The following is a 27,951-nucleotide window of genomic DNA, read 5'->3' as shown; positions in this document are numbered from 1 at the left end:
GATTTTCTAGGCAAGAATACTAGAGTGGGTTGCCATCCCCTCCTCCAGGAGGTCTTCCCAACCCAGGGATTGAACCCAGGTCCCCACATTGCAGGCAGATTCTTTACAATCTAAGTCACCAGGGAAGCCCATGAATACTGGAGTGGGCAGCCTATCCCTTCTCCGGGTTATCTTCTCAACCCAGGAATCGAACCTGAGTCTCCTGCTTTGGAGGCAGATTCTTAACCAGCTGAGCTACCAGGGAAGCCCTTCTAACCAACAGAATATGGCAAATTGGGGGATGTCATTTCTATGATCACATTTACCTTAAATAAGACTCCCTCTTGCTAGCATACTTGCTCTAGAGTCTCTCCTCTACTAGTCTTGAAGAAGCAAGCTTTCATAAGTCCTCCAGCAGTAAGGAATGAAATGCTGTCAATAATCATAGGAGCAAGGAGGCAGCTCCCTTCCTGACTGACTTTCCATATGAGAACACAGCCCTGGCAGACACTTGACTGCAACCTTGCAAAAGTCTTAGTAAACTCATGCCTAGCTCCTAACTCACAGAAACTGTGATATAATAAATGTGTATTGTGTTAAATTTGTGGTAGCTTTTTACACCTTATAGAAAATTAATATAAGAAAATATAAGAAACAATGTTTGAGAAAAAACAATATAGAGGATATCTTTTCCCATTCATTAAAAAGAACACAGAAAAGTAGGTATACACACAAAAGGTAATAGCAAGGCAAAATGCATCTAATTCCAAGTGATCTTTTTGTGGTCAAAGTTAGTACCTGGCAGGCACATGGCAGGTGGGATACAGAGAGGGCAGTGCATTTTTATTATAACTGGCTTTTCAATGCAAATGGTGACGTCATGTGAGTATCTAATGACCACTGCCACAAAAGTAGTTACTGGATCAATTCTCATAGTTAATATGAAATTTTTGCTCTCCTAATATTCAAATATGCCCTACTTAAAATGAACTAGTCGATTTGGGGTGCGCTATTGGAAATAGATCCCAAGATCCTAGAATTTTGCCTGAAATGACAGATTTAGTTCAGATCATATAGCTTGCATTTTCCCTTAGCATAAGCATTCCTCCACTAATATTCCAAATAGTAGCTAGGTGAGAAGGTAACTCAAGGAATGTTTTGCCTAGATAAGCTCAAAATTTAGAAAGGGAAATGGAGAGATTTAGTTTAAAATGTGACTTATTCCCTAATAAATGAACATACAGTCACAGGAAAGCAAAGAGTTGTTATAATCTCCAGAAAAAAAAAAAAATCACAGGACTGCAAAGAAAAGTGACCTAACCACCCCATATATAAAGGAAACAAATTTAGGATTATATTTCATTCAGATGTGGATGGATACATTTCCAGTGTTAAATATGGAATTTATACATGGACACAAATTCAGTTATAAAATAAACATTTCTGTGAGATTACTAGGGGATCCTTATTACAACTTACAAAGAATATAATGACAAATCACAAAGAAAAATAAGCAAATTATCACAGATTAAAATCCTTTACACATTTTTCTACCCATGAATTCTCTGTTCTACATCTGAACTTAATAGTAGAATCTCATAGCTGACATTCAACACTCATTTCATTATTAAAGTGTATCAAAACTGATTTAAAAGAGACAAAAGGAAAAACAATCAGCCAAAAAAATGTTTTCTCAGGTGTTTGGCCAATGGGCTGTAGTTCACAGGAATATGGAATTGCAGCTGAAGGCCATCTGAGAAGCATTTCCTGGTTTATAAATGTCAGCAAGTGATTGATAAAGGAAGCTTACTGTAGGTTTCCATGTAACACAAAACATTAGAGTCCAACGTTGATAAACTTCCATGTTGTATTTTTAAGAGTATGGCCACAGCTTGAATCCTTCTTCTCACTTAAAACCTGAAGTAATTATGTAAAATACATTTGCCTTTTAGAAGATCAAGTCAGAACAGTCAGAAACTGCCAATCAGTGATTGATGAGCACACCAAAGTCACTGTTACATAAATGGATCAAGAAGGAGCACTGAGCAGAGCCTCCAGGGACTGATGGTGAGCAATCTGATGGCGGTAGCCCCCCACTGCCTGTCCCAGAAGGACAACAGGTGGGTTTCATCCACTGGGAGCCCCTGGCTTAGCAAGAAAGTCACATCATCATAGTAATCAGTAAATCACAACAGCAGATCAGAAGAAATACTCCTTCTGGCTTTCATTGACTGAACATTGCGTGTTGAGCTCACTTTTCAGAGCAGTTTCAGCATTGTCTCCAGTTTTTGGAATATTTGTTTCATTTTTTTGGTATAGCCATCTCTGTTGATAAACGCGTATAGCAATGGCAGTGATGCAGATCAAAATAAATATCACAACCGCTATCACACCTAGAGAGAAGGGAAAATACAAAGTCAGATTATAAACCGTAAATGTCAGCCTAACTAGAATCTACCTCAGCACCATTTATCATCAGAAAATTTGAAACCAAGTAATATTATAACATTAAGGTTACTTCTAAGTCCATGCAAACTTTAGACACAGAGGTTTTATGCCTTAATTCCAAAGACATATCTGATTGGATTCCAGTTAATGCCTTCACACTAAAGAAACACCGTAGGCCTCTTAGGTCATGCATGCATGGCTAACTGAGTAAGCAGGTTTTTATTTTTATTTTTTTTTTTTGTTTGTTTGTTTTTTATAAATTTATTTATTTTAGTTGGGGGCTAATTACTTTACAATATTGTAATAGTTTTTGCCATACATTGACATGAATCAGCCATGGGTTTACATGTGTTCCCCTTCCTGGACCCCCCACCCACCTCCCTCCCCATCCCATCCCTCTGGGTCATCCCATTGCCCCAGCCCTGAGCCCTTGTCTCATGCATCGAACATGGAATGGTGTTCTGTTTCACATATGATAATATACATGTTTCAATGCTATTCTCCCAGAACTTTTATTTTTAAAAGGTATAGACTGTGTAGCCCCATTATAGAGTGATTAAATGCTTCATTGTTGTGCAATTGCTAAGTTGTGACCGACTCTTTGTGACAGCATGGACTGCAGTGTGCCAGATTCCTCTATCCTCCTAGTGCGCTTATCTATCTCCTAGTGTGCTTAGTTACTCAGTCGTGTCCAACTCTTTGCGACCCTATGGACTGTATAGCCTGCCAGGCTCCTCTGTTCATGGAGATTCTCCAGACAACAATACTGGAGTGGGTTGCCATACCCTCTTCCAGGGGATCTTCCCAACCCAGGGATCTAACCCAGGTCTCCTGCATTGCAGGCAGCTTCTTTACCGTCTGAGTCACCAGGGAGCTCAAATTTATGTCCATTGAGTTGATGATGCTATCTAACAGTCTCATCCTCTGCTGCCCCATTTTTCTTTTCACCTCAATCTTTCCAAGCATCAGAATCTCTTGCAATGAGTCAGCTTTTTACATCAAGTGGCCAAATTTTTACGTGTTTTAATGAAAATTTGATTAAACTGTTATGCTCATATACAGTTGAACTATAATAATGTGGTGTATATTTCATCTATGTCTGTGAGGCCAAGAGAGTCTTACTTAAGTGATTGTTGCCTCTAGAGGTCTACACTCTTGTGTGATCGCCCTGTGACTTGCTTCTAAGCAATACAATATAACAAAGGTGATGGTCTGTACCTGATTATTTGTACACGATTACATGATTATATTACATAAGACTGTAGCACCTGTACTGGTGGAGTCTCCTTCTTCCTGCTGGCTATGAGGTGGCAAGAGCCATGCTGGAAACCACCACATGACAAGGAACTCTGTCTATGGACCAGGGAAAATTCAGAAGCTCTCAGCACTACAGCTGCAAGAAACTGAACGCAGCCAACAATCTATGCAAGTGAAAAAGGCTCCATCCCCTTCAAATGTGACCCCAGCCCAAGATCCCAAAGGACACATACTCATTTCAGGATTGTGAGACCCTAGGCAGAGGACCTAACTGAGATGTGTCCAAACTCCTGACCCATATAAACTGAGGAATAATACATGTGGATTTTGTTAAGTTGCTAAATAGATGATAATTTGTCATGCAGCAATTGATAACTAATATACTATATTATAAAAATTTGTATAAATATTAATAACATTCAGTTATATGGAAAGTAAAACATTTCTCATGTTGGAAATGTTTTAAGTATTGAAGACATCAACTTTGCCAGTGGTTCTCAATCTTGGCTACATAGAAGAGGATAACTCAGAATTTTTGGTGGGAGGCTAGGGTATCAGCATTATTTCGAAAGTTTCACAGATTATTTTAATGCACCATCAAGCTAAGCCATAGGGATGTTAAGTCAAGCTACATCACATTAGTGAAGAATAAATATCCAATTCATTCTGAAACAGGCAAAAACGAACATTCACTAGTCAATATATTTTTAAGATGATTGGCACAGGCATTAATTAGTATTTCCAATTAACAAATGTAAGCAAACACATGTTAGTGTTTAGTTATATAAATTAAAATTTGTATTGCAAAATGAAGTTTCTTTATTATACTCTAGGACAGACTTAAGCAAGTGTGATGGAGCCCAACAAACTTGAAGCTTGGTTGGGTGCAATTGGTCACAAAGATTCCTGAGCACGTGCTATCAGGAACTCAGACTCCTTAGCTGAGAAGAGGTAGCATATTTATTACTCTCTGAATATTCTTAAATATTTATTCATAAGTAGAATATTCATTACTTTCAATATATTTTCCATCTCATGTGAGAACTAATAACAGAGTTACTTTAATTGTTTTTATGTTTAGTCATAGAGCTTTGTTTTAAGAGCTATATTATATCCAATTTTAGTGTCAGGGACCACTAACTCAGTAACAGTGATCAAACCACTTGATTATATGATGACTGTCACCATTACACTGACCCACCTGTACATTCAGGATTTTCTGTATGTGACTGATCACCTCTAACTCTACCTTGTTTTTGTTTTGTGAGATTTGGTGGGATCCTAGAATAACTTGCATCTCTACCCTCTATCTGAAGAGATTGAGATAATTTGAAGAATGCATCTGATGGCTTCCATAATCTTCCTATCAGTAACTCCAGTGTAAATGTGTTTTTGACAAGTGCTTATGTCTGTCTGTGTCCCTGTCTATCTACACATCTGTATCTTTCTCTATCCATCCATCTGCCCATCCATAGCATAGATCGCTTGGCAAGAAATCCTCTGTGATCTCTGGTTTACCAGGTTTGAATATCGATTAGGTTAATACTCCTTTCCTAGTGCTTCCTTTGTTTACAGGGGAGAAAATAAAAATGCAAACTGCAGAATATGGAGAAATCCATCTATTGGGATAATCCTTTAAACAGATCAAATATTTCACACAATGGTACAGTCTGTGATCAGTTTTTTAAAAGTCTGATAGTTCTTTCAGGAACAATACACTGGAGGTCTATGTACTCAGTAACTGACAAACCACACAGCCACCAGCCGCCACACTGATGGAAGGCAGGTTCAAGTACATTGTAGGGTCCAGTAAACGGAACCCTTCTGTCCCTAAGACCTTCTGTGCTTGGCTCCCATGTATCAGGAGCCAAAAAGGATTTCTCAGGGGAGTGACACTAGAGAAACTTACTTTGTACATCTTGCCAGTGATGTTCAGCAAGAGCAATACAACTCTGTTCAGTGTTAAGAATCTGCCTGCCAATGGTGGAGATGCAGGAAACATGAGTTCAATTCCTGGGAATGGCAACCACCTCCAGTATTCTTGCCGGGAAAATCCCATGGACAGAAGAGCCTGACCAGCTACAGTTCATGGGGTCCCAACAAGTTGGACATGACTGAATGACTGAGAACACACACACGCAGGTGATAAAACTCTAAGGACCACATCTTCGTTCTGTCATCAGTTTGACCTTTATCTTTGTTCTCTCTAATAAAAGGGCACCAACTATGATAATCTGCAAAATTTTGAACTTTGGTTCCTACTTTGTAAATATTAATCGCATTTAAGTTGATTTATTTTCACTTAGCTTTGACATTATAGTGAAGTTTTCTCATTAAAAATAAATCAGAATGATTTAGGATTAAGGGTTAATTTAAATTTTAACAAGAAAGTTATTCCTTCTGGATATGCATTATAAATAATATTTATGGGTTTTATTTGTTTTTGGAGTTATAAGATGGAGGTCATATTCCTCATTCATTACAAAAATAAAAGTAATTGATACAGAAATGGAAATAATGACATTCTTACATAGATTTGATCAGCACTTTAAAATGTCTGAATACTTCACTAGTTGTCTGGAGAAACCTGGTGTCTTAATAAATGCAGGCAGATCCAATCTGAGCAGGTGTGTAGCTGGCCTGAACAGTGGACCCCCAGTCCAATCACCTCACTTTGAGGTAGCAAAGAATGGAGAGTAGTTTACTTATACTCACCAAGAAGAGTTTGCAACTGACTCACATTTCCACAATTTAATTAAACAAATTAAATGGTTATTTGAATGATAAGGAGGGAGAATTGAATATTAATTTTGAGTTCTACCTGGATAAATTTTGTTACAGGGGATAAAATAGAAGATATTTAGAGTGCAATTACTTTTACTTCTTCAAATATATATATATATGAATGGATTTATTTAATGGATATCTATCTATCTAGATAGCTAGCTAGCTACCTATCTCTCTGTCCAAAGATAAGCTTGATGCTAGATACAGTTTTATATCTTTCAGTTCAGTCGCTCAGTCATGTCCGACTCTTTGCGACCCCATGAATCACAGCATGCCAGGCCTCCCTGTCCATCACCAACTCCCTGAGTCTACCCAAACCCATGTCCATCAAGTCGGTGATGCCATCCAACCATCTCATCCTCTGTCGTCCCCTTCTCCTCCTGCTCCCAGTCCTTCCCAGCATTAGGATCTTTTCCAGTGAGTCAACTCTTCACATGAGGTGGCCAAAGTATGGAAGTTTCAACTTCAACATCAGTCCTTCCAGTGAACACCCAGGACTGATCTCCTTTAGGATGGACTGGTTGGATCTTCTTGCAGTCCAAGGGACTCTCAAGAGTCTTCTCCAACACCACTGTTCAAAAGCATCTATTCTTTGGTGCTCAGCTTTCCTCACCGTCCAACTCACATTCACACATGACCACTGGAAAAACCGTAGCCTTGACTAGATGGACCTTTGTTGGCAAAGGAAAGTCTCTGCTTTTAAATATGCTATCTAGGTTGGTCATAACCTTCCTTCCAAGGAGTAAGCGTCTTTTAATTTCATGGCTGCAATCACCATCTGCAGTGATTTTGGAGACCAAAAAAATAAAGTCTGACACTGTTTCCACTGTTTCCCCATCTATTTGCCATGAAGTGATAGGACCAAATGCCATCATCTTAGTTTTCTGAATGTTGAGTTTTAAGTCAACTTTTTCACTCTCCTCTTTCACTTTCATCAAGAGGTTCTTTAGTTCTTCTTCGCTTTCTGCCATAAGAGTGGTGTCATCTGCATATCTGAGGTTATTGATATTTCCCCTGGCAATCTTGATTCCAGCTTGTGCTTCTTCCAGCCCAGCATTTCTCATGATGTACTCTGCATATAAGTTAAATAAGCAGGGTGACAATATAAGCCTTGACGTATTCCTTTTCCTATTTGGAACCAGTCTGTTGTTCCATGTCCAGTTCTAACTGTTGCTTCCTGACCTGCATACAGGTTTCTCAAGAGACAGGTCAGATGGTCTGGTATGCCCATTTCTTTAAGACTTTTCCAGAGTTTGTGGTGACCCACACAGTCAAAGGCTTTGGCATAGTCAATAAAGCAGAAATAGATGTTTTTCTGGAACTCTCTTGCTTTTTCAATGATCCAGCGGATATTGGCAATTTGATTTCTGGTTCCTCTCCCTTTTCTAAAACCAGCTTGAACATCTGGAAGTTCACGGTTCATGTATTGCTGAAGCCTGGCTTGGAGAATTTTGAGCATTACTTTACTAGCGTGTGAGATGAGTGCAATTGTGCGGTAGTTTGAGCATTCCTTGGCATTGCCTTTCTTTGGGATTGGAATGAAAACTGACCTTTTCCGTTCCTGTGGCCACTGCTGAGTTATCCAGATTTGCTGGCATGTTGAGTGCAGCACTTTCACAGCATCATCTTTGAGGATTTGAAATATCTCAACTGGAATTCCATCACCTCCACTTGCTTTGTTCGTAGTGATGCTTTCTAAGGCCCACTTGACTTTATATCTTTATGTTTAGGTAAATGACAATTTGTATAATTTATGTGCTTGTCCCAATAAACATTGCATTTTTTATTTAAAATAAATTTTATTTTCCTTTTAAATTTAGAGAATAATTGTTTTGCAATGTTGTGTTAGTTTCTATTATACAACAAGGTGAATCAGCAGCTTTCCACTAGCTATTTTACACACAGTTGTGTATATATGTCAATGCTACTGTATGTTTTATTTTTAATCTTATTTTTAATTGTTCTGGGCTAAGGGGCTGACCTATGGCTATTTTAAATCAAAGAAGTATAAGTAAATATGTCTTAAATATGCATACATTCTGAGAGAAACTAATGACTATTTTCAAGTGAAAAACCTCTTATTATTATAGTTTGGCAACCATCCTTTAAAAAAGAGGAGCCATCAGTTCCTTCTGCAAAGCTTTTTCAAAGGAGCTGAGTTCGGTACAGTTACATCAAGAACATCAGCAAATGTATGTGGTCTGCCATTGACCTCACAATCATCACGGGTTCTCAGATATTTTTTGGACTTTGCTAACAGTGACAACAGAACCAAGGATGAGGTCATTCGCAGCCCCATTACCTCCGATGACCGCGGAGTCACTTCTGTCCGCATTAACTAAGGGCCTCCCCTCATCCGTTGGTCCAGAACGACCTACAGTAGAAAAAGGGAGAATGACAGAGAGTGGAAAGGAGGAGTTTTGAGAAATCCACAAACATCTGAAAGAGGAGCAGATAATGCAGTGACAGGAATGGATTTGCAACGAAGAAGCAAGAATGGAAAGACCAGAGAAGTGAGAAGATGAATTGAGGACTTTGGGAAACCTCTGGGATGGAGATTCTGAGCCTAACCTTGCCGGCATGTGAAACGAGTGCAGTTGTTCGGGGGTGGAGATGGAGTGGAAGACCGCAGGGAGCGAGCCACACACCTGCGCCGCCTGCTAGAGGGCGGGTCGCCTCCCTCGCTGGGGCTCCGGGCCCCGCCCCATCCGCGCAGCGGGATGCGGTGGCCACGTGTCCGCGGACGGTGACCTGGGAGTGGCCTCCAGAGCGCAGCGCCGCCTTCAGAGGGACTGCGGGCCCGAAGCGCACCGCAGAAAGGCAGCCCGTGAAGCCGCGCGCTCCGGCCCGCAGCGTGTCCGGGTCCGCGCCGAGGGGTTCTGCGGACAAAGAAGCAAGACACGTCGTTAGGGCTCAGGGGCATCTGGCGGGGACGCCGGACCAGCCTGCCTCTGCGCAGCAGTGATGAACTGAGCCTCCCTCCAAGCCCTTCGTCCTTTCTTCCTTAGGAAAAGATCCACAGCCCGTACCAGAGAGGCCTTGGTTGATGCCCTGCGGTTGTTCACTCCCCGTGGGAAAAAATTAAAGCTTCCTTGGATGCAGTCATTGTTACGGGTGAATGAAATCCTCCTCCACCTATGCAGTTTTCAAAATATTTTGAACGGGATTTGTGACCAGTATTCTAGATGGTTGGTAACCTAGGTCTCATGAGTTGGGGGACGGCAGAGTGCTGGGAACTCTTTCTGAAGTTAGCTCTTAATTAATATTTTAGTCTTGCTGACTGTTCTGAGCCTCACAGTGAGGGCACCTCCTTACCCACAGCTGCTGTCCTGGGAACTCCGCATCCCACTTTCTTTTCTCCTCTCCACAAGGGTGATCTCTGTCTCTACTCTATAAATAAAGGCTTGCCCTCACCAACCCCATCCTGATCCCAGTTCTCACCTCATACTGACAGAGGTTGGTTATTAAGACCTAAAGAAGAGCTGCAATTGACACAGGAGAGCAGAGCATCAATTCCTTCATTTCAGTGATGCCTGCATCCCGCAGTGCACTTGCCCAGTGGGCACGAAATCTGACCCAAGGCCCCTTGGTTGTAGACTTCAAGTTTAAATGTGTCAGTCAGGGAAGGAAGAGTCTGCGCCTCCCACAGAGGAAACAATATCAGTATCAGGCAACTTTGGCATCTGCTGTCAAACTCCTTCCTGCTTCATCATGTGTAGAAAGGCTCATACTATCTTCTTTTTCAAACAATCATAAACAGTTACCAAGAATTTACCATGAGGACTTTGGTTGATCCAACATAGACTTTCTTCATCACTGCAGCATTTCTCTGACTAGCAACGTGACGATGTAACAAATGAGAGTTTCTCATTTAATAATAAAAAAATTGTGTAATGTTTTGCAAAACAAAAAAAAAGAATTTACCAAATGACTCCCATAGTCTGGGCATTGTGTTAAGCGATTTATAGAGGTTATTTTTTAAAGCTCAAACCACCCTGAGTACTTTTATTCCTATTTGAAGTTAAATTAAGGGACAAGTAAGTGGGGGTCATTATATTACTCTTTCTTCTTTAATGAATGCATGTACCTGCCATAGAATATGTGTATATATTCTGTAAGGTTTTTGGCTGGCATAATGCATGCATGCTAAGTCACTTCAGTCTTGTCCTACTCTTTGTGACCCCATGGACTGTAGCTCACCAGGCTCCTCTGTCCATAGGATTCTCCAGGCAAGAATACTGGAGCTAGTTGTCGTGCCCTCCTCCAGGGGGCTGGCATAATAGTCAGCCTTTAAGTTCACCCTGAGAATCTGAGCTCTGATCCAATCTATCATGATGTTGTAGATAAACTCTCAAAGGAAAACCTTTATTTCTGTTGAGTTTGAGTTTTTGAGGAGCACTGCTCTTTTGTCTCCATTTCCTGATGAATATAAATAATAATAAATAGCTTTTATGCGACATGTATCATCCAGTACATACATGCTAGACACTGTGAAAAATCAAGGGCTATAAAATATGGATGTGAGAGTTGGACGTGAAGAAAACTGAGTGTCGAAGAATTGATGCTTTTGAACTGTGGTGTTGGAGAAGACTCTTGAGAGTCCCTTGGACTGCAAGAAGATCCAACCAGTCCATCCTAAAGGAGATCAGTCCTGGGTGCTCATTGGAAGGACTGATGTTGAAGCTGAAACTTCCATACTTTGGCCACCTCATGCAAAGAGTTGACTCATTGGAAAAGACCCTAATGCTGGGAAGGATTAGGGGCAGGAGGAGAAGGGGACGACAGAGGATGAGATGGTTGGATGGCATCACCGACTCAATGGACATGAGTTTGGGTAAACTCCGGGAGTTGGTGATGGACAGGGAGACCTGGCGTGCTGCGATTCATGGGGTCGCAAAGAGTCGGACACGAATGAGCAACTGAACTGAACTTAATGACTTGCCTTGTGCTATACCACTAGTAAGCAGTTAGAGAGAACTGTTGAATAGGAGCGTTTGAACTCTGAAGCCAGGAGTGTAACCTCGCTGTCAGCGAGCTTTGTCATCTAGCTTTATCTGGTGCATCAGTTAAAGGAGGTCACTGTCCTTAGCTCATCCATCTCTCTCATGCAACATGTGGAAGCTCCTGGTGGACGGTGTGTTTTATTCTTGTCTTCCCCTGCACTTAGCTTAGTGTCTGTTACATAGGACACATGCAATATATATTTTATAATCGAAGAATACATTTAGTCCTATTACCACCCTTCTGTGGACAGTCTGGCTGTTGAAATTTTTTAAATGTGGCCCTCTCAAGGTGTGGTCTGAGAAATTCAGAGATCCCTCCTTGTGATTCTGGGAAAGACTGAAATCAGGAGAAGGGGACAACAGCAGATGAGATGGTTGGATGGCATCACCGACTCAATGGACATGAGTTTGAGCAAACTCTGGGAGATGGTGAAGGACATAGAATCCTCTCGTGCTGCAGCCCACAGGGTCACAGAGAGTCAGACAAATTGAGCAATTGAACAACAACACCTTGTGATAAAAGATGACTTGCACTGGCTTCAGCTAAGGATGCATGTCCATAGTTGGCTGACATCTTACACCACTGTGTTTTATCAAATGTCATGGTAACTAAACAGGTCCTTATTGTCATTAAAGGTAACCAACATACTCTGAAGCTTCTTTTGAAGGGTGAAAAAATACGCCACTCCCAAATATGCCACTTTGGCATAAAGATTATTTACTTGAAAACAGCAGGTAGAAGGACACTGATGTCCATTTTTCTTCTTGAAAGCAGCAGATAAAACTCCCATGGAAAAGCTGCCCTCTCTGTACCAGGAGGGAAAATGCATTCTTATGACCAGAGATAAGCAGTCCAGCCCAGAGAAATCTATACCTACAAACATTGCTAACAGATTGTTCAAACAAGACCTTCCTTCACTCTCCTCATGCATTTTAGTTACTTTTTCACAATCCCCACTCTTTGTTCAAATTAGTATATAAATACTTGCGCCTACCTGCTTTTTGGGTCTTCAGCTTCCTATGGGGGCCACATGTACATTTACAAATCTTTATGTTTTTCTCCTGTTAATATGTCTTAAGTAAATTTAATTCTCAGGCCCAGTCATAGATCTTAAGAGAAAAGAGGTCAAGCATTGTCTCCCCTACAAACTCATGGTGTGGATTTCTTGAATCTTATTACAGGTTGTTACTTTTTCTCCTATTAAACTTCATTTCATAATGAGATAAATTTTGTATCTTTATTTCTCCTGGCTTGACAAAGAGCTGTACCTTGAAGAAAAATGGTCTAACTTGGAGATTTTCAGCAAATGCACGGGGAGCTATTTGGGCTTACAAAATTTTGTTCATGAGTTTAAAGTTGCAAAAGTAATGTTTGCTATGGAAAAGACCTCTAAAAAGACCTAAACTCAAGGGGCATGCATTTACATTGTTATAATCATCATAAACATCTCTCTGACACACATAGCTATATTGGCCAAGTTGATTATATGAAATAGCAAATAGCTTTATGCATGTGGAATTTTAGGTAGATTCCTAAGTACACTGAAGAAAAATGAGCTTGGCACAATCCACTAAAGGATTATCAATTAAAAGGGTACTTGAAAGATGACTTTATTTTTTAAATTTTGCATTCAGACAGTACCTGTTTCTTAAAGGAAGACACCCTTGCTTGTGTAACCCAGGACTTTTGCAAGGCTAAAATACTGGAGAAAAAATTATAGGTAAAATAAAAGTTTTAGCTGTTGGGCAAAAAGAGCAACTAGACACTACTAGCTTTTCTGGTCAAAGTTTTGACCTGAGCACTACCAGCAAGGGTAACAGAAGGAACCCAGGGCAGAAATACATCATAATGAGTTAGATCAATTTTGTGGAATTTATTCTTTTAAAGATAACCTGGCTTCATGTCTGTAGATAGTGTTATTACTAAAGAAAGAAACATCAGTAGTATATTATATTGCATTATATTTTCCCATATTCCAAGTTACTTTATTTATATGTATGTGTGTGGATTTGTGACTGTGAATGTGTATGGGGGGATTTATATGTATATGAATAGCCTATCATTAATCATGTAGCTTTAATTATGTTACGCATGTATGTATGGGTATAAATCTACATTGAAAGATTTGGTGTTCATAACTTTCTGTCATTTTCCCAACCTGAGGTCATGGTTTTGATTCATTTTTTTTTTGATTGGAGTAATTCTCTAGTATATTCTTCAGATGGGATGCTTGATTAATATTTAGTCTCAATCTTTCCCTGTTATCCAAAATATCTTTTATAACCTTGTCAGATAAATTATATATTAGATGCTTGAGCTTCGATCATTTTTCTTGCAGTATAGCTATATCATTATATCATTTTTATTCTGTTGTTACAAATGAAAAATTGGATGCTGATACCAATACTATTATTTTTATTGTAGCAACTTCTGTCTGAAAAGTTTGGAAGACTTTTATATATGGTTTTGTAATTCAGGGATTTTCCCAGAATTTCTGCAGATATGTGTCTATTCTTATTAGGATCAATAAGTCCTTTCAATCTGCAACTCAGGTTTTCCTTTAGTTAAGAGAAATTTTTTAATACATAATTTTTGTCTTTGCTTTTAATTCTCTTTTTGAATCTCCCATTATTCATATTAAGTGTTCTAGATCTAACTTCCAAGTCTCTTATTTTCCCTCCTAATTTCTGCTTCTTAATCTTTTTGCTTATGGCATGATACTCCATGTCACTTTTAAGGAAAATCAGGATGATTCTCTTCTTTAGATCATCCAGTGACATTTTGAAAAGTCATATTAACTCCCAGAGTTTATGTTTGTATCTGTATGTGTGATTTTATTAAAATCTCCTTGAGTGCCAAGTTTTATCCTAGTTTTCTGTCTTCTTCAATAGCTCTAAATTGATGTGGCAATTTTATTTGTTGTTTTTTCTTCTTGCCCCAGCCCCACTCTTACTGTTATATTCTCTTAGTGGTGGCATCATTATTTACTTATATATTTATTGGGGTGGCTTTTTGGAACTCTATGGTTGGAGATGTTATATGATATACAAGTCCTGACACTCTGGACAGTGCCACTTCTCTGCCGCTGCAGTCAGCAGCAGACCTGCAGGCAGACTGTTTGACTTCTATGAAGCATAGGAAGAGGTCTCTCACCCTTGCCTTCACCATGGTAGAAAGGGTATGACCCGATAATCCAGCACTTTATCAGCTTCAGAAGGAACAGGGAGAATGGGGATCATCATGTGGAGCAATGGTGACCTTCCCTATGGAAGTCGTGAGTTCTCTGAAAGGCAAGCTTTCCCCAGGATCCACAGGCTTCACACACCACCCAAGACTCTGCTATGTCCTCCTCCAGCTGCTGCTGCTAAGTCACTTCAGTCATGTCTGACTCTGCACGATGCCATGGACAGCAGCCCACCAGGCCCCTCTGTCCCTGGGATTCTCCAGGCAAGAATACTGGAGTGGGTTGCCATTTCCTTCTCCAATGCATGCATGCATACTAAGTCGCTTCAGTCGTGTCCGACCCTGTGCGACCCCATGACAGCAGCCCACCAGGCTCCTCTGTCCACGGAATTCTCTAGGCAAGAGTACTGGAGTGGGTTGCCATTTCCTTCTCCAATGTCCTCCTCCAGTCCAGTGGGCAAATCCTCACCTCTGCTCTCTCATTCACACTTCCCTGCCCTCTTCTGCCTACTGGGCTGGCCCTACAGTTTCTGGGTTTAGGGGTACAAGTAAGTTGAATTGGGAGTAGAAACAAGTCTTATGGTCCAAGGTGCCATTTCCCAGACCTAGGTCCACACAAAGTCAGCATTCAAATTAACAGAACTGTGCTTAGAAACACAATGTGAATATGTCTTCCCTATTAGCTGACTCCTGAAATCCCATCCTTAAGGATCCTTCCTTTTGGCTCAAAAATCTTCCCTTTAAAGTGCAAAGAAAAAAAAAAGGTGGGGGAAACTTTAGGTAAAACTTAATGCATATTAAAAATTTACGTATTAGGATGAAAATGTTTGCTCAACCCTTAGCTTGACAACACAGGCATGAACAAGAAGTAAGGGCAAATCAGGTGCACTTTCAAGGTAGGGTAAGGAAGGGGCAGGAAAGTGGTTTGAGTGTGAATGTGAAGCAAAGTCACCTTTAGGAAAGAGTGAGCTAAGGGCTGAGAATAAAGTTCATTTCCACTGTAATTTTGAGTAGACTCCCTTAAGTTACTTTGGATGAAAACAGATTTAATCTATTTTTCTCTTAAAAAATGTATTTGGTACAAAATCTTGAGAGCAGTATCAGATTTCCAACAATTCAGGACATAAACATTCTCAACTGTCTCAGGTGTTGGTAGTGTTGCCTTTAAAATATATTGCCAAGGCCATGCATTCTAACACAAGAGATGATTTCTGGTTTTGTGAGGAACAAGCATGCTAACGAAAGGTCCACAAGGAAAGGGAAGGAACAAAGAATTAAAGTGTGTGTGAAGAGCTTTCTGCTACCCACAACGAGCAGTGCTTCTGAAAGGCACTGGCAGTAAACAGTGGACTAGCAAAAAGAGTATTTCCAAGATTCCCTAAGGCTCTCATTTGCAAGCAAGTATCAGGAAAAGTGAGTTGTCCATGGAATTGCAGGAAGCAATGAAGAGCATCAGAAAGTGTAAAGAAGTAGTTAAGTGAATGGTGACTGTTGAAACAACAGCAGTAATAATGTCTTGTGGAAAAAATAATATGCATAAGTGAAGTACATGACAACAATGGCAAAAAGGGTGGAAGAGGAAGTAAAATGGGAATAAAAATAAGGTTTTTATGTAGTTTGGGAAGTGTACATTCAAAGTAGAATGTAATAAATCAAGTATGAGTAATCTTTGGAGTAACTGCTAAACAAATAAAGAGGTACAGCTATAAAGCTGATACAGAAGATTAATAGTCCCAAACTGGAAATAATTCAGCTGCATGTTAACTTGAGAATAAACAAACTGGTATATTCATGCAATAAAAGACTATCAAGCAAAGAAAGTTAGTGAACCATGACTACACGCAACAAATGTTAAAAAACATTTTGGCAAATGGAATTGGCTAGACTGAATATAAATATCAACCTGCTATTTATTTTGGACTTGATGAAGCAACAGTGAACATCCTTTATTCTAAATAAATGACATGATTAGAAAATGATGCTAAGTAGAATTTTCTGTCTGTCTTTTGAACAATTCATCATTGGAGAGACCTGATTTTCAGAGTCAGCAAGAAGTGACTTATTCTCCCTTCCCTGTACCCCACTTCCACCACACCAAACTATCTCTGGCACTTGCAACCAATACCTGTGAAGAAATCAGGGGTGATTTGGAACTCTGAGCACTTTAACAAGCACTCCCAGAAGGTATTTCCTGGAATAATGGTTGTTTATTGTCACTAACTGGTGTCTGACTCTTTGCAACACCATGGACTGCAGCCCACCAGGCTCCTCTGTCCATGGGATTTTCCTAGCAAGAATACTGCAGTGGGTTGTCATTTCCTCCTCCAGGGGATCTTCCCAACACAGGGATACAACCCTCATCTCCTGTTTGACAGGTGGATTCTTTACCACTGAGCCACCTGGGAAGCCCAATTGGAAGAATAGTCTTTAGTAAACTATAAAGACTCTTCCTATAATAACATTTGAGTAGTCTTTCACATAACAAAGAAACTGTCAGAATTCTACATGTTTGCTGCTTTCAGCTCATCAGTCCTTCTCTAACTTGTGATTAGGCTCACGTAGCCTCTCCTTGATATACCCTCACTCCAACTCAGAGGTCCAGGTTCTTCCCTCTCTATTTTCCATCAAATCCTATTCTTGAATAAACTCATTCATACAATAGAAGAAATGTCCAGTTATGACTCAGTGTTCCAACTCTCCCAGGGACATGTGCAGAAAATGCATTATTAGCAAAAGAAATAAATCTCTAATGGATTTTTTATTATTTGGATATAATTCACATCTCATAAAATTCACCCTTTTAAAGTGTTCAGTTCAGTGGGTTTTTTACAATTGTAAAATTGTTCCCAGTATGTAACTGCAGAATCTATCACCCCCAAAGAAATCCTGTACATATTAGTGGTCATTTCTCACTCCTACCTGCCCGCAGTCCCTGGTAAATCTAAACTTTTTGTATGTGGATATATATTTTCAATTTCTTTGGGTATTTACCTGTGAGTGGAATTTCTGGGTCACTTGGTAACTATGTTTAACGTTTTAGGGAACTGCCAAACTGTTTTTCCCCAGCAGCTGCACAATTTTACATTCTTATCAGCAATGCACAAGAGTTCCAATTTCTCCATATCTTCTATGACACTTGTTACTGTGTCTTTATGATCATAGCCATCTTATTGGGTGTGAAATGGTGTGTGTGTTCTTAGTCATTTCAGTTGTGTCTGATTCTTTGTGACCCTGTGGACTGTAGCTCACCAGGCTCCTCTGTCCATGGGATTCTCCATGCAAGAATACTGGAGTGGGTTACCAGCCCTCCTCCAGGGGATCTTCCCAACCCAGGGACAGAACCCATGTCTCCTGTGTCTCCTGCATTACAGATGGATTCTTTACTGCTGAGCCACCAGGGAAGGCCGTGAAATGGTGTCTTGTGGTTTTGACTTGCATTTTGTTGATGACTAGTCATTCTGAACATCATTTTTTGTTCATCATTTGTGTATCTTCTTTTAAAAAATGTCTACCCAGACCCTTTGGTCATTTTCAAGTTAGTTTACCTATCTTTTTATTGGTTAGTTATAGGAGTTCTTTATATATGCTCTATAAAAGTCTCTTATCAGATACATGACTGGCAAATATTTTTCCTCATTTTGTGGGTTGTCTTTCTACTTTCTTGATAGTGTCCTTTGAATCAAAAAAGTTTTAATTTTAATGAGGTCCAATTTATATATTTTTCTTTGCGCCTTATGCTATTGAGAAACTTTGATCTAACCCAAGGCTCCTGAAAAAACTTCTCTAAGAAATCATTGCCTAATCCAAGGTTACAAAGACTTACAGTTATGTTTCGCTCTAAGAATTTTATAATTTTAGCTACAAAGTTAGGTCTATCATCCATTTTGAATTAATTTTTGTGTATGGTGTTAGGTAGGGGTCCTACCTTACTATTTAAACTTGTAGATATCCAGGTGGGCCAGCACTATTTGTCAAAGAGACTTTTTTTTTTCTTCTACTGAATGGCCTTGGCGCCAGTGTTAAAAGTCAGTGGACCATAAATACATAGCTTTACTTCTTGACTGTTGATCTAGTCCACTAACCATTATGTATCTCTTATGCCAATACCACATAGTTTTGATTACTGTGGCCTTGTACTAAGTTTTGAAGTCATGAAAGATGAGACCTCCATCTTCATCCTTCCTCTCAAGATTGTTTTGGCTACTTGGAACCCTTGCATTTCTACATGAATTCTGGAATCAACTTTTCAATTTCTGTAGAAAAGGCCAATTGGATTTGGATAAGAGTCTGTAGATAAACTTGGGGAGCACTGCCATCTTAGCAACACTAAGTCTTTAAATCCACGAACACAGATGTATTTCTATTTATGTAACTCTTGCATAATTCCTTCCAACAATATTTTATGGTTTTCAGTGTACATGTCTTGTACTTCTTTTGTTAAAGTTATTTCAAAGTATTTGCTTCTTTTTAATGCTATTGTAAATAGCATTTATATTTCATTCATTTTATCCTTGTGTTATTCATTGCTAGTATATAGAAATACAATAAATTCTTTTGTGTTGCTCTTGCACCTTTGCCAAAACTATTTATTAGTTCTAATAGCTTTTTCCATGGAGATCATGTCCTTTACAAATACAGATAATTTTATAGAAGAAGATCATAGCTTTTTCCCTACGAGATCATGTCCTTTACAAATACAGATAATTTTACTTCCTTTTTTATCTAGATATTTTTTGTTCTTTTCCTTGCCTAGTAGCCCTCATTGAAATCTGCACTACAGTCTTGAACAAAAATGGTAAGAGTGGACATCTTTATCTCATTACTGATCTTAGGGGAAGACTTCCATTATTTCACCATAGCTGTGTGGGTTTTGCAGATGCCTTTTTTACACATGAGGAAGTTCCTTTCATTCCTAATTTGTTCAGTGTTTTTACTATGAAAGCATGCTGGATTTTTTTCAAATGCTTTTTCTGTGTCTACTGAGGTGATCATGTGTTTTTTGCCCTTAGCTCTATTAACATAGTGCATTACATTGATTTTTATCTGTTGAGCCAACCTTAAATTCCTGGAAGAATTCTTCCTTGGTCATGGCATATAATAATGTTTATATATTATTACATTAGACTTGCTAATACTTTGCTGAGAATTTTTGCATTTACATTCATATTCCTGAAATTTTATAAACTCTTCGTGTCTTTCTATGTAAATTTCTTCTAAATGAGATAAATTTTTAGGGAGAGTATAGGAAAGATGAATACATGTCACATAAGTCAAGGGAATTTTAATATCTAAACTCTAGTTTCTCCATGCAGATCTCAGTAGGTAATTTCCATGAATTATTTATTACCCAATTATCATATGTGGAGTTCCATTTCCACATACAGTCCTTCAGTGGATTTCTTTTCCCACTCAGATAATTGGCCTACTAAAGTTTATTCACATGACTATATTGATTTGAACTGTATTTTCCCCTAAGGAAGATATACCTTTAGTTTGCACACTTCAAGAACAGATTTTTGTTTTGTTTTGATATTTGAGGTTTGCTATTTTGGTTGTTTTTTTTTAATGTTCAAAACCCAAAATGAATAGAATACTAATTATACAAAAGTCTTTGGAGAAATAAAACATAGCAAAAATGCTAGGGTACCTTACTCGGTATTTTAAAGTTCTCATACTTTGGGATTGTAAGTCCTATCAGAGTCAAAACTACACAGAACACTAGAAATCTAAAGATTTACATTTAAAGAAGGATTATACCAGAATTATTTTATAGTAACTGGGAAAACTTAACCTGATTGGTCATCACTAATACAATCATTGAAGAATGGAAAGAACAAAGGTGTTGTTAATCAGAAGTCGATTTCAAAGCATTTTCCAAAACTCACTAGGGAAAACAATAATAATAACTAACTAGATTAGTTAATCATTAGAACACTATTTTATTGTTTATATTTTGTATTTTTGTATTATATCACAAGTGCTTTGAGGGCAGGTACAGTATGTGTTTTGCTATGAGGCATTCAAAATGTCAAGTGAAATATAAGCACATACTAGGAACCACCAAACATTTCAGAATGGATACCTCCATGAGTCAAAATAGCTAACAAGAAATACTGAGGTCACACTCTATGTAGGGCTTTCTACGTTGCTTCTTTTACTTAATGTCAATGTTGTACATGACAATAAATATAGTTTTCTATCATTTTTAATAGCTATATACTTTTGCATTAGACAGAATCTTTATGATTTTGAGAATTATGTATGTTAAGGACATTTTATTATCTTGTGCTACAAAATTTTAATTATTAATTTGTATTACAAAATTTTGACCACTTTATTATTTTTGACCCCTTAACCTTATTTATATTTTTCTTTATAGATGTTATTAAATCTCATGCTGTAATTTTAAACTCTTTAATTTGATAATTCTTGATTTTTTTAACATGTTTGGAATGACTTTCTCCTCTACAAGATTATAAAAATACCTCCACAAAAAAAAAAAAAGTAAGTACTGGATAGCTCATCATAGTTTGGGACAACTTTCTCAGAGAAATTAATAGCTCCTTATTAACCAATCTGTTGGTCTGTTTTACTATGTTAGTGAAGTGAAGTTCTGCCTACTTGCCACATCTGAACACAAAACTGTAGTCTTATACTCAGTAACTGATTTTGAGAGTGGTAGCAGAATAGAAGCCATCGGAAAATAAAGTTATCCAAAACATGAAAAGTTTTATTAGCCTTTGATCAAGATACATACCTCTAGGTACAGATGAAATGAATATTTATAATTTTATTAGATTCAATTGCTTCAGGCTATAAACTTCATTGCTAAGTTTCAACTTTAATTTTTATGGCCTGAGGGAGATGCATTTGAATATATCATCCTTGAATAAAAACATTAACACTTTCAATTCCATGGTACTGTTCTCTATATATTAAATTACAGGAAAATACAAATTCATATAACAAAACCTATTATTCTGCTTTTTAATTAAAATGATCTTTTTCATATAATATAATTTAGTAATTAAGTTGATTTCCATAATCTATTGCCTATTTCTTTATAGATCATACATTTGAACCTAATTTGCCTTTAAAACACTCCTTTGTCAATTTCATACTTACTGATGGCAACTTTCTACTTAGGGACATGGACATTTCTGAACATGCCTTATTTCTCCTGTTGGATGCTGGAGTCACTGAGGGCCTGGAGTCGTGTGTGATGTGTTTGTTTTGACCATATCTGTCCTTTGGGCTGGGAAAAGAGTGCACACAGACTTCTCCTCTACAGTGGAGAAGGGATCAGATCTGGGTGCAGACAGGACAATCATTCCACCCACAGCTTGCACCCACTTGACAGAAATGCAGCTATGAGGCTTGCATACCCTTTGAAATTGAAGTGAAAGTGTTAGTTCATCAGTTGTGTCTGACTCTGTGACTTTAGGACTGTAGCCAGGCTCCTCTGTCCATGGAATTCTCCAGGCAAGAATACTGGAGTGGGTAGGCATTCCTTTCTCTAGGGGATTTTCCTGACCCAGGGATCGAACGGAGGTTTCCCATACTGCAGGCAGATTCTTACCAGCTGAGCTTCCAGTGAAGCCCCTTGCATACATTTTAGGTGATCAATTACTTTTCTCAAACCAAGGATCAGTAGGGCCAGAGAGTAGAGCTCAAAATCAGATAAAAAGGGAGCAAATTGTTCTTCATTTGGAGAGTAAAAACAATTATAAGTTAGGCTGACAACCAAAGATAGGGTTTTATCTCCCTGTTCTCTAAAACTCAAGGTGGTTTTTGAGATTTTAGGAATTTCATAATCTCTATTTAAACATATACTGTTATTCTCATGGGTGAAAGTTGGGAGAGCAGTTATTCTTTGGAATTGTTTTTCCAACTCTTTTTTTTTTGGTTTGTTTTTGTTTGCTTTCCCATTCTTTTAAAATTATGCCATTATTTAAACAGAATAAAAAATCTACTAATATCATGAAAACAGAGATGTCAGAAGTGTCTGGTAAACATCCAAATGACACATTAGAGACTGGAATACTCACCTCTACAATAGGCTATGATAGGTATAAACATCTCCCAGCACTCAATGGGAAACAAATATTTTCATTTTTATTTCCGTGTTAATTGTATCACCACTATCCCACATGTGGGGAGTGTGAAGAACAATGAACCACAGGAAAAGACATTCAGCATAAGCTGCCTGTCTATCAAATACATTATCAAGGCCAGACAGATTCTATATCCACCTTTAAGGCATGATTACAGTGCAGGACCGTCACTGCTTCAGCATAAAGTTATTATTCACCATACCAAGTTAAAACTATATTTTTACCCTTCTTCACTGACTTAATCAGCCATATTAACAGCTGGGCTTTTTAACAGTTAGGCTGTAGCATCTAAAACTTACACTTTTGTTATTACCATTTACAAGAGCACCCTTGGAGAGCACTAGGATTCATAACATTTCCTCTGTCTGAAAAATAAGAAGTCATTGTTGTATTGTCCATCTGTTTGAAAGATGTGTTAGTTTTAATAGTTACTATGCTTCTCGACATATTTGGAACATCCATTCATGTGCCTTCTCTAACATTCTCAAGTTTGTGATGTCCTATACATATATGTAAGGTAGAAGAAATGACCAAAAGAATCAATGCATAAATGGCCAAACACCTAATAAGTTTCCATCGATTATTTAGGACAAAACAAAATTATATGAATAACAAGTACTAGAGAAGGAATAATAAATATGTCATGGAGAATTTCCCCTAGATAATGTTTAAATATCAATAAAACATATAGTTTATAAATAATCAAAAAGAAAAGAAATACCTTTCAATATTTGTTTTTATTTCAATGTAATTCTCAGTGAAAAGGGGGAAAAAAGGCATCAAGATTTTGACATTTAAATAGTAAAAGTTTGCTTTTACTTTGGCATTTTTATGGAGAATGAATAGCAGCCATAAAGGACAGGACGTCTGGGGGTTATTTAGAGTGTGATTTTTCAAGAGTAGCTGGGAGTAATGAAAACATTTCACCTCAGCGCACAGGCAAGGCAGGGCCCAGGCCACAGTTCAAAGCTTATTTGTTTGCTAAGAGCAGCTTTTTCTTAAGCATACGTCTAGATTTATCATTAAAATGATTTCTGCATTTGACCCCTGATTACTGAAGAGCTTGTGAACTTGCTATCTGCTTTGATTTTGTCTTTCCTGAATTGTTAGAAAGATGCAGTTTCGTTATGCTTGACTGCTAAGTGAGAGGGTAGGTGCGGAGGCAGTTTTCAAGGAGCGCCCCTGTTTAACTCGCAAGCAGTACTTCGTCATGATTATATGTGCACTCAAACAAGAGTGCAAGCTTCTACCTTGATCGCCACTCACTGGGAAATCATGAATATGTCAAGGAGCTTCTTTCAGCACGATGAATGCTTCCCATATTTGCAACTTAACACTTCTGATCTCAATCATAGGCTGGTAGGGAGAGAGGGGCCCTCTTTCTTCCACTTACCTAAAATTGCCCCCAACATAAGGGACTTGACAGCATTGAATTCTGTCCCTGAAGACAGGATGACTTGTCTCCTTGCGTTCTGGTTAACCTATTAAATGTTCCACAAGATGTAAACGTCAAAACGGCAAGCAATTTTGATAAAAGGATGGGAGTCAAAGGAAGACCAAGAAAAATGATAAAAATAATCCATATGTTCAAGCTATCACAAAGGTTAAAAGAGAAAAGTATTTTATAAACAACTTCTATAGCACCTCAAATTGCACTCCATCTCATCCTTTTCCCCTACGTTTGTCTTCATGGTTTAAGTATCATAATTGGTACAGTTCACAAAGAAATGCAAGAGCTACTTTGAACCTCAAAGTTTTTTTTTTTTTTCCAAAGTTTTTACTTATTTAGAGGAAATTTATAACATGAACAGAAAAAAATGTATTATTCATACAGATTCAATATAAAAGATTACTCTTCAAAACCCAGTGACAATGCATAATTTAAAGACTCTGATGTTTTTCAAAATGTATTTCCACTTTAAGCGAGATCTTGCTTCTCCTTAGGTGTTTAAATTTTGGTAGCATTTGTTCTTTTGTAACTCAGTGGGAATAGGTTCCCATTGGAATATCTCCAGTAGTCCCTATGAAAAACTAGGCAATATTTCCCAATCAAATAAGGTGAAACCAGTGAGGAGAGCATAGTATTTTAAATGGTCAAATATTAATAAAAACTTTGATAGTCGGTTAATAAACTAACATTGCTAAATGAAATAAAACACCTTGACTACATTTCCTATCCTAGACTTATGGAAGGGCAGTGCCGAATGCATATTTATTTTATTAGGATTTATTATCAAATTTTGGCTTTAAGTCACACATTCTGAGCATCATGATTTTGATTACTGTTGCTGTTGTTGAATTTACGACCTTACCTCTACAAACATCACTGCTGCTTCTCTGTTAATCCTCACATGGTGAAGCTGCCCATCAGCCAGGTTTTTAAAACCAAAGTTAAAAACATCAGGTTCTTGGTGTCTGTCTAGCTTATACCTGATCTGCAAACTTCCTAAAGAAGAGAAAAATGACATTTTAACTAAAATAGAATTTTATAAAAACTGGCAATGCAGGTCCTAAAGCACATTAAAAAAAATTAATACAATTTGAATCTATGGAGCCTTTACTTGAGTGCATACAGTCACTTTTCCCAGACTAGCAATTATTTATGTGCCGTTCTGGGGCCAAATTCAGAATCCAATTACACAGTCTTAAAAGTCAAGACCAAACAGTCTTTTTCCAAGTTCTTGCATTTTCCTGAACCAGAGGAAAAAGTCCAAGTTAAGCATATGAAAACACCAAGTGAGGCTTGAAGTTAATTATTCATGTGGTATTCATATTATTAAATGGTAAAACCTCAAGCAATTTTGTATTAACTTTTAGTTTCTACAAGCATAACTTCTTTTAATGTGACTTACTTTAATGCATTTTAATGTATCACTGACATTCACATTATTTTTTTTTCACAACCAGAAATATTTTCTAATGTTTCTACCATAATCAAGAAATAGCAAAAAGAGAAAAGTGAGTGATTTGCTACAATATCCAAAACTCCCAGCCACACACTGCTCTTCTTCACAGATGCACTTTCCACCTGGCACTATGGTATCACCTGTAATAGATCCTATTAGTCAGTGATTGTAGAAATCTTTTTCCAGAAGTTTCTCCCTTTATTCTCCATGAGAAAGGGTTAAAGCTTAGTTTTGTTCTCTAATGGGAGAGTGTTACTTCTGCTCTTTTCCTGGTGATCATGGGTTAGGGAACAATCATTCCACTTTTCTTTATATGTAGATGGGGCATGGGGGCTTTCCAGGTGGCACAAGTGGTAAAGAACCCACCTGCCAATGCAAGAGAAATGAGAGACTCTTGTTCAATCTCTGGGTTGGGAAAATCCTCTGGAGGACGGCATGGCAACCCACTCAAGTATTCTTGCCTGGAGAATCCCATGGACAGAGACGCCTGGAGGGCTGGAATCCACAAGGTCGCAGAGTCGGACACGACTGAAGTAACTCAGCACACACGCACGCAACAGGACATGACTGACTGCGCAACCACTGATGGGTAAAGAGCAGTCACATTTATCTGATGCTCAAGGAAATTGGGTTTGATATGATTTAATACACTTCATGATTTCACTTCCAAGGAGGAGGAAATATTTTCCACATATAAAATGAGATACTGTCTTTCAAAATGAACAGTGTTGTTGCTGTTCAGTCACTCAATCGTGTCTGACTCTTTGCGACACCATGGACTGCAGCATGCCAAGCTTCCCTATCCATCACCATCTCTCAGAGTTTGCTCAAACTCAGGTCCACTGAATAGGTGATGCCATCCAACCATCTCGTACTCTGCCATCCCCTTCTCCTCCTGCTTTCAATCTTTCCCAGCATCAGTGTCTTTCCCAACGAGTCAGCTCTTTGCATCAGGTGGCCAAAGTATTGGAGCTTCAGTTTCAGCATTAGTCCTTCCAATGAATATTCAGGCTTGATTTCCTTTAGGACTGACTGGTTTGATCTTTTTGCTGTCCAAGGGACTCTCAAAGAGTTTTCTCCGGCACCACAGTATGAAAACATCAATTCTTTGGCTGTCAGCCTTCTTATGATACAATTCTTACATACGTTGTTGTTGTTCAGTCACTCAGTCATGGCCGACTCTTTCGACCCCCATGGTCACCAGCACGCCAGGCTTCACTGTCCTTCACTATATCTGGAGTTTGCTCTAACTCATGTCCATTGAGTTGGTGATGCCATCTAATCATCTCATCCTCTGTCATCCCCTTCTCCTCTTGCCCTCAATCTTTCCCAGCACCGGGGTCATTTCCAATGAGTCAGCTCTTCACATCAGGTGGCCAAAGTATTGGAACTTCAACTTCAGAATGAGTCCTTTCAATGAATATTCAGGGTTGATTTCTTTTAGGATTGACTGGTTTGATCTCCTTGCTGCCAAAGGGATTCTCAAGAGTCTTCTTGAATACCACAGTTCAAAACATCAATTGTTTGGCATTCAGCCTTCTTCATGGTACAACTCTCACATACATTCATGACTACTGAAAAACCATAGCTTTGACAATACTGACCTTTGTCAACAAAGTAATGTCTCTGCTTTTTAATATGCTGTCTAGGTTTGTCATAGCTTTTCTTCCAAGGAGCAAGTGTATTTTAATTTCATGGATGCAGTCACCATCTGCAGTGATTTTGGAGCCCAGGAAAATAAAGTCTGTGACTGTTTCCATTGTTTCCACATCTATTTGCCATGACATAATGGGACCAGATGCCATGATCTTAGTTTTCTGAATGTTGACCTTTAAGCCAGCTTTTTCACTCTCCTTTTTCACTTTCATCAAGAAGCGCTTTAGTTCCTCTTCACTTTCTGCCATAAGGGTGGTGTCATCTGCATATCTGAGGTTATTGATATTTCTTCCAGCTATCTTGATTCCAGCTTTTGCTTCATCCAGCCCAGCATTTCACACGATGTACTCTGCATATAAGTGAAACAAGCAGGGTGACAATATACAGCCTTGACATACTCCTTTGCCCAATTTTGAACCAGTCTATCGTTCCAAGTTTGGTTCTAACTGTTGTTTCTTGGCCTGCATACAGATTACTCAGGAGGCAGGTAAAGTGGTCTGGCATTCCCATCTCTTTAAGAATTTTCCACAGTTTGTTGTGATCCACACAGACAAAGGCTTTAGTGTAGTCAATGAAGCAAAAGTAGATGTTTTTCTGGAACTTTCTTGCTTTTTCTA

General features: G+C 38.5%; 1 protein-coding gene across 1 annotated transcript in view; it reads right to left on the bottom strand.

Annotated features, from left to right (window-relative positions):
• Nucleotides 1–2,178: 2,178 nt before the first annotated feature.
• Nucleotides 2,179–27,951, bottom strand: part of LOC145514600 (contactin-associated protein-like 3) — a 207,104-nt gene continuing 181,331 nt past the window's right edge. Inside the window, exons 22-26 of the mRNA XM_081512732.1 lie at nucleotides 25,085–25,218; nucleotides 24,166–24,253; nucleotides 9,120–9,350; nucleotides 8,774–8,845; nucleotides 2,179–2,372 (exon numbers count right to left, since the gene is read on the bottom strand). Coding sequence (XP_081368858.1) covers nucleotides 2,179–2,372; nucleotides 8,774–8,845; nucleotides 9,120–9,350; nucleotides 24,166–24,253; nucleotides 25,085–25,218 — 719 coding nt within the window. The remainder of the gene's footprint in view (nucleotides 2,373–8,773; nucleotides 8,846–9,119; nucleotides 9,351–24,165; nucleotides 24,254–25,084; nucleotides 25,219–27,951) is intronic.

This window comes from Giraffa tippelskirchi, chromosome 1 (assembly GCF_054371585.1).
Source record: "Giraffa tippelskirchi isolate mGirTip1 chromosome 1, T2T-mGirTip1v1.2.pri, whole genome shotgun sequence".
Taxonomy (NCBI): Eukaryota; Metazoa; Chordata; class Mammalia; order Artiodactyla; family Giraffidae; genus Giraffa; species Giraffa tippelskirchi.
Note: the sequence above shows the minus strand (reverse complement) of the source record. Positions and strands in the feature narration are given on the sequence as shown.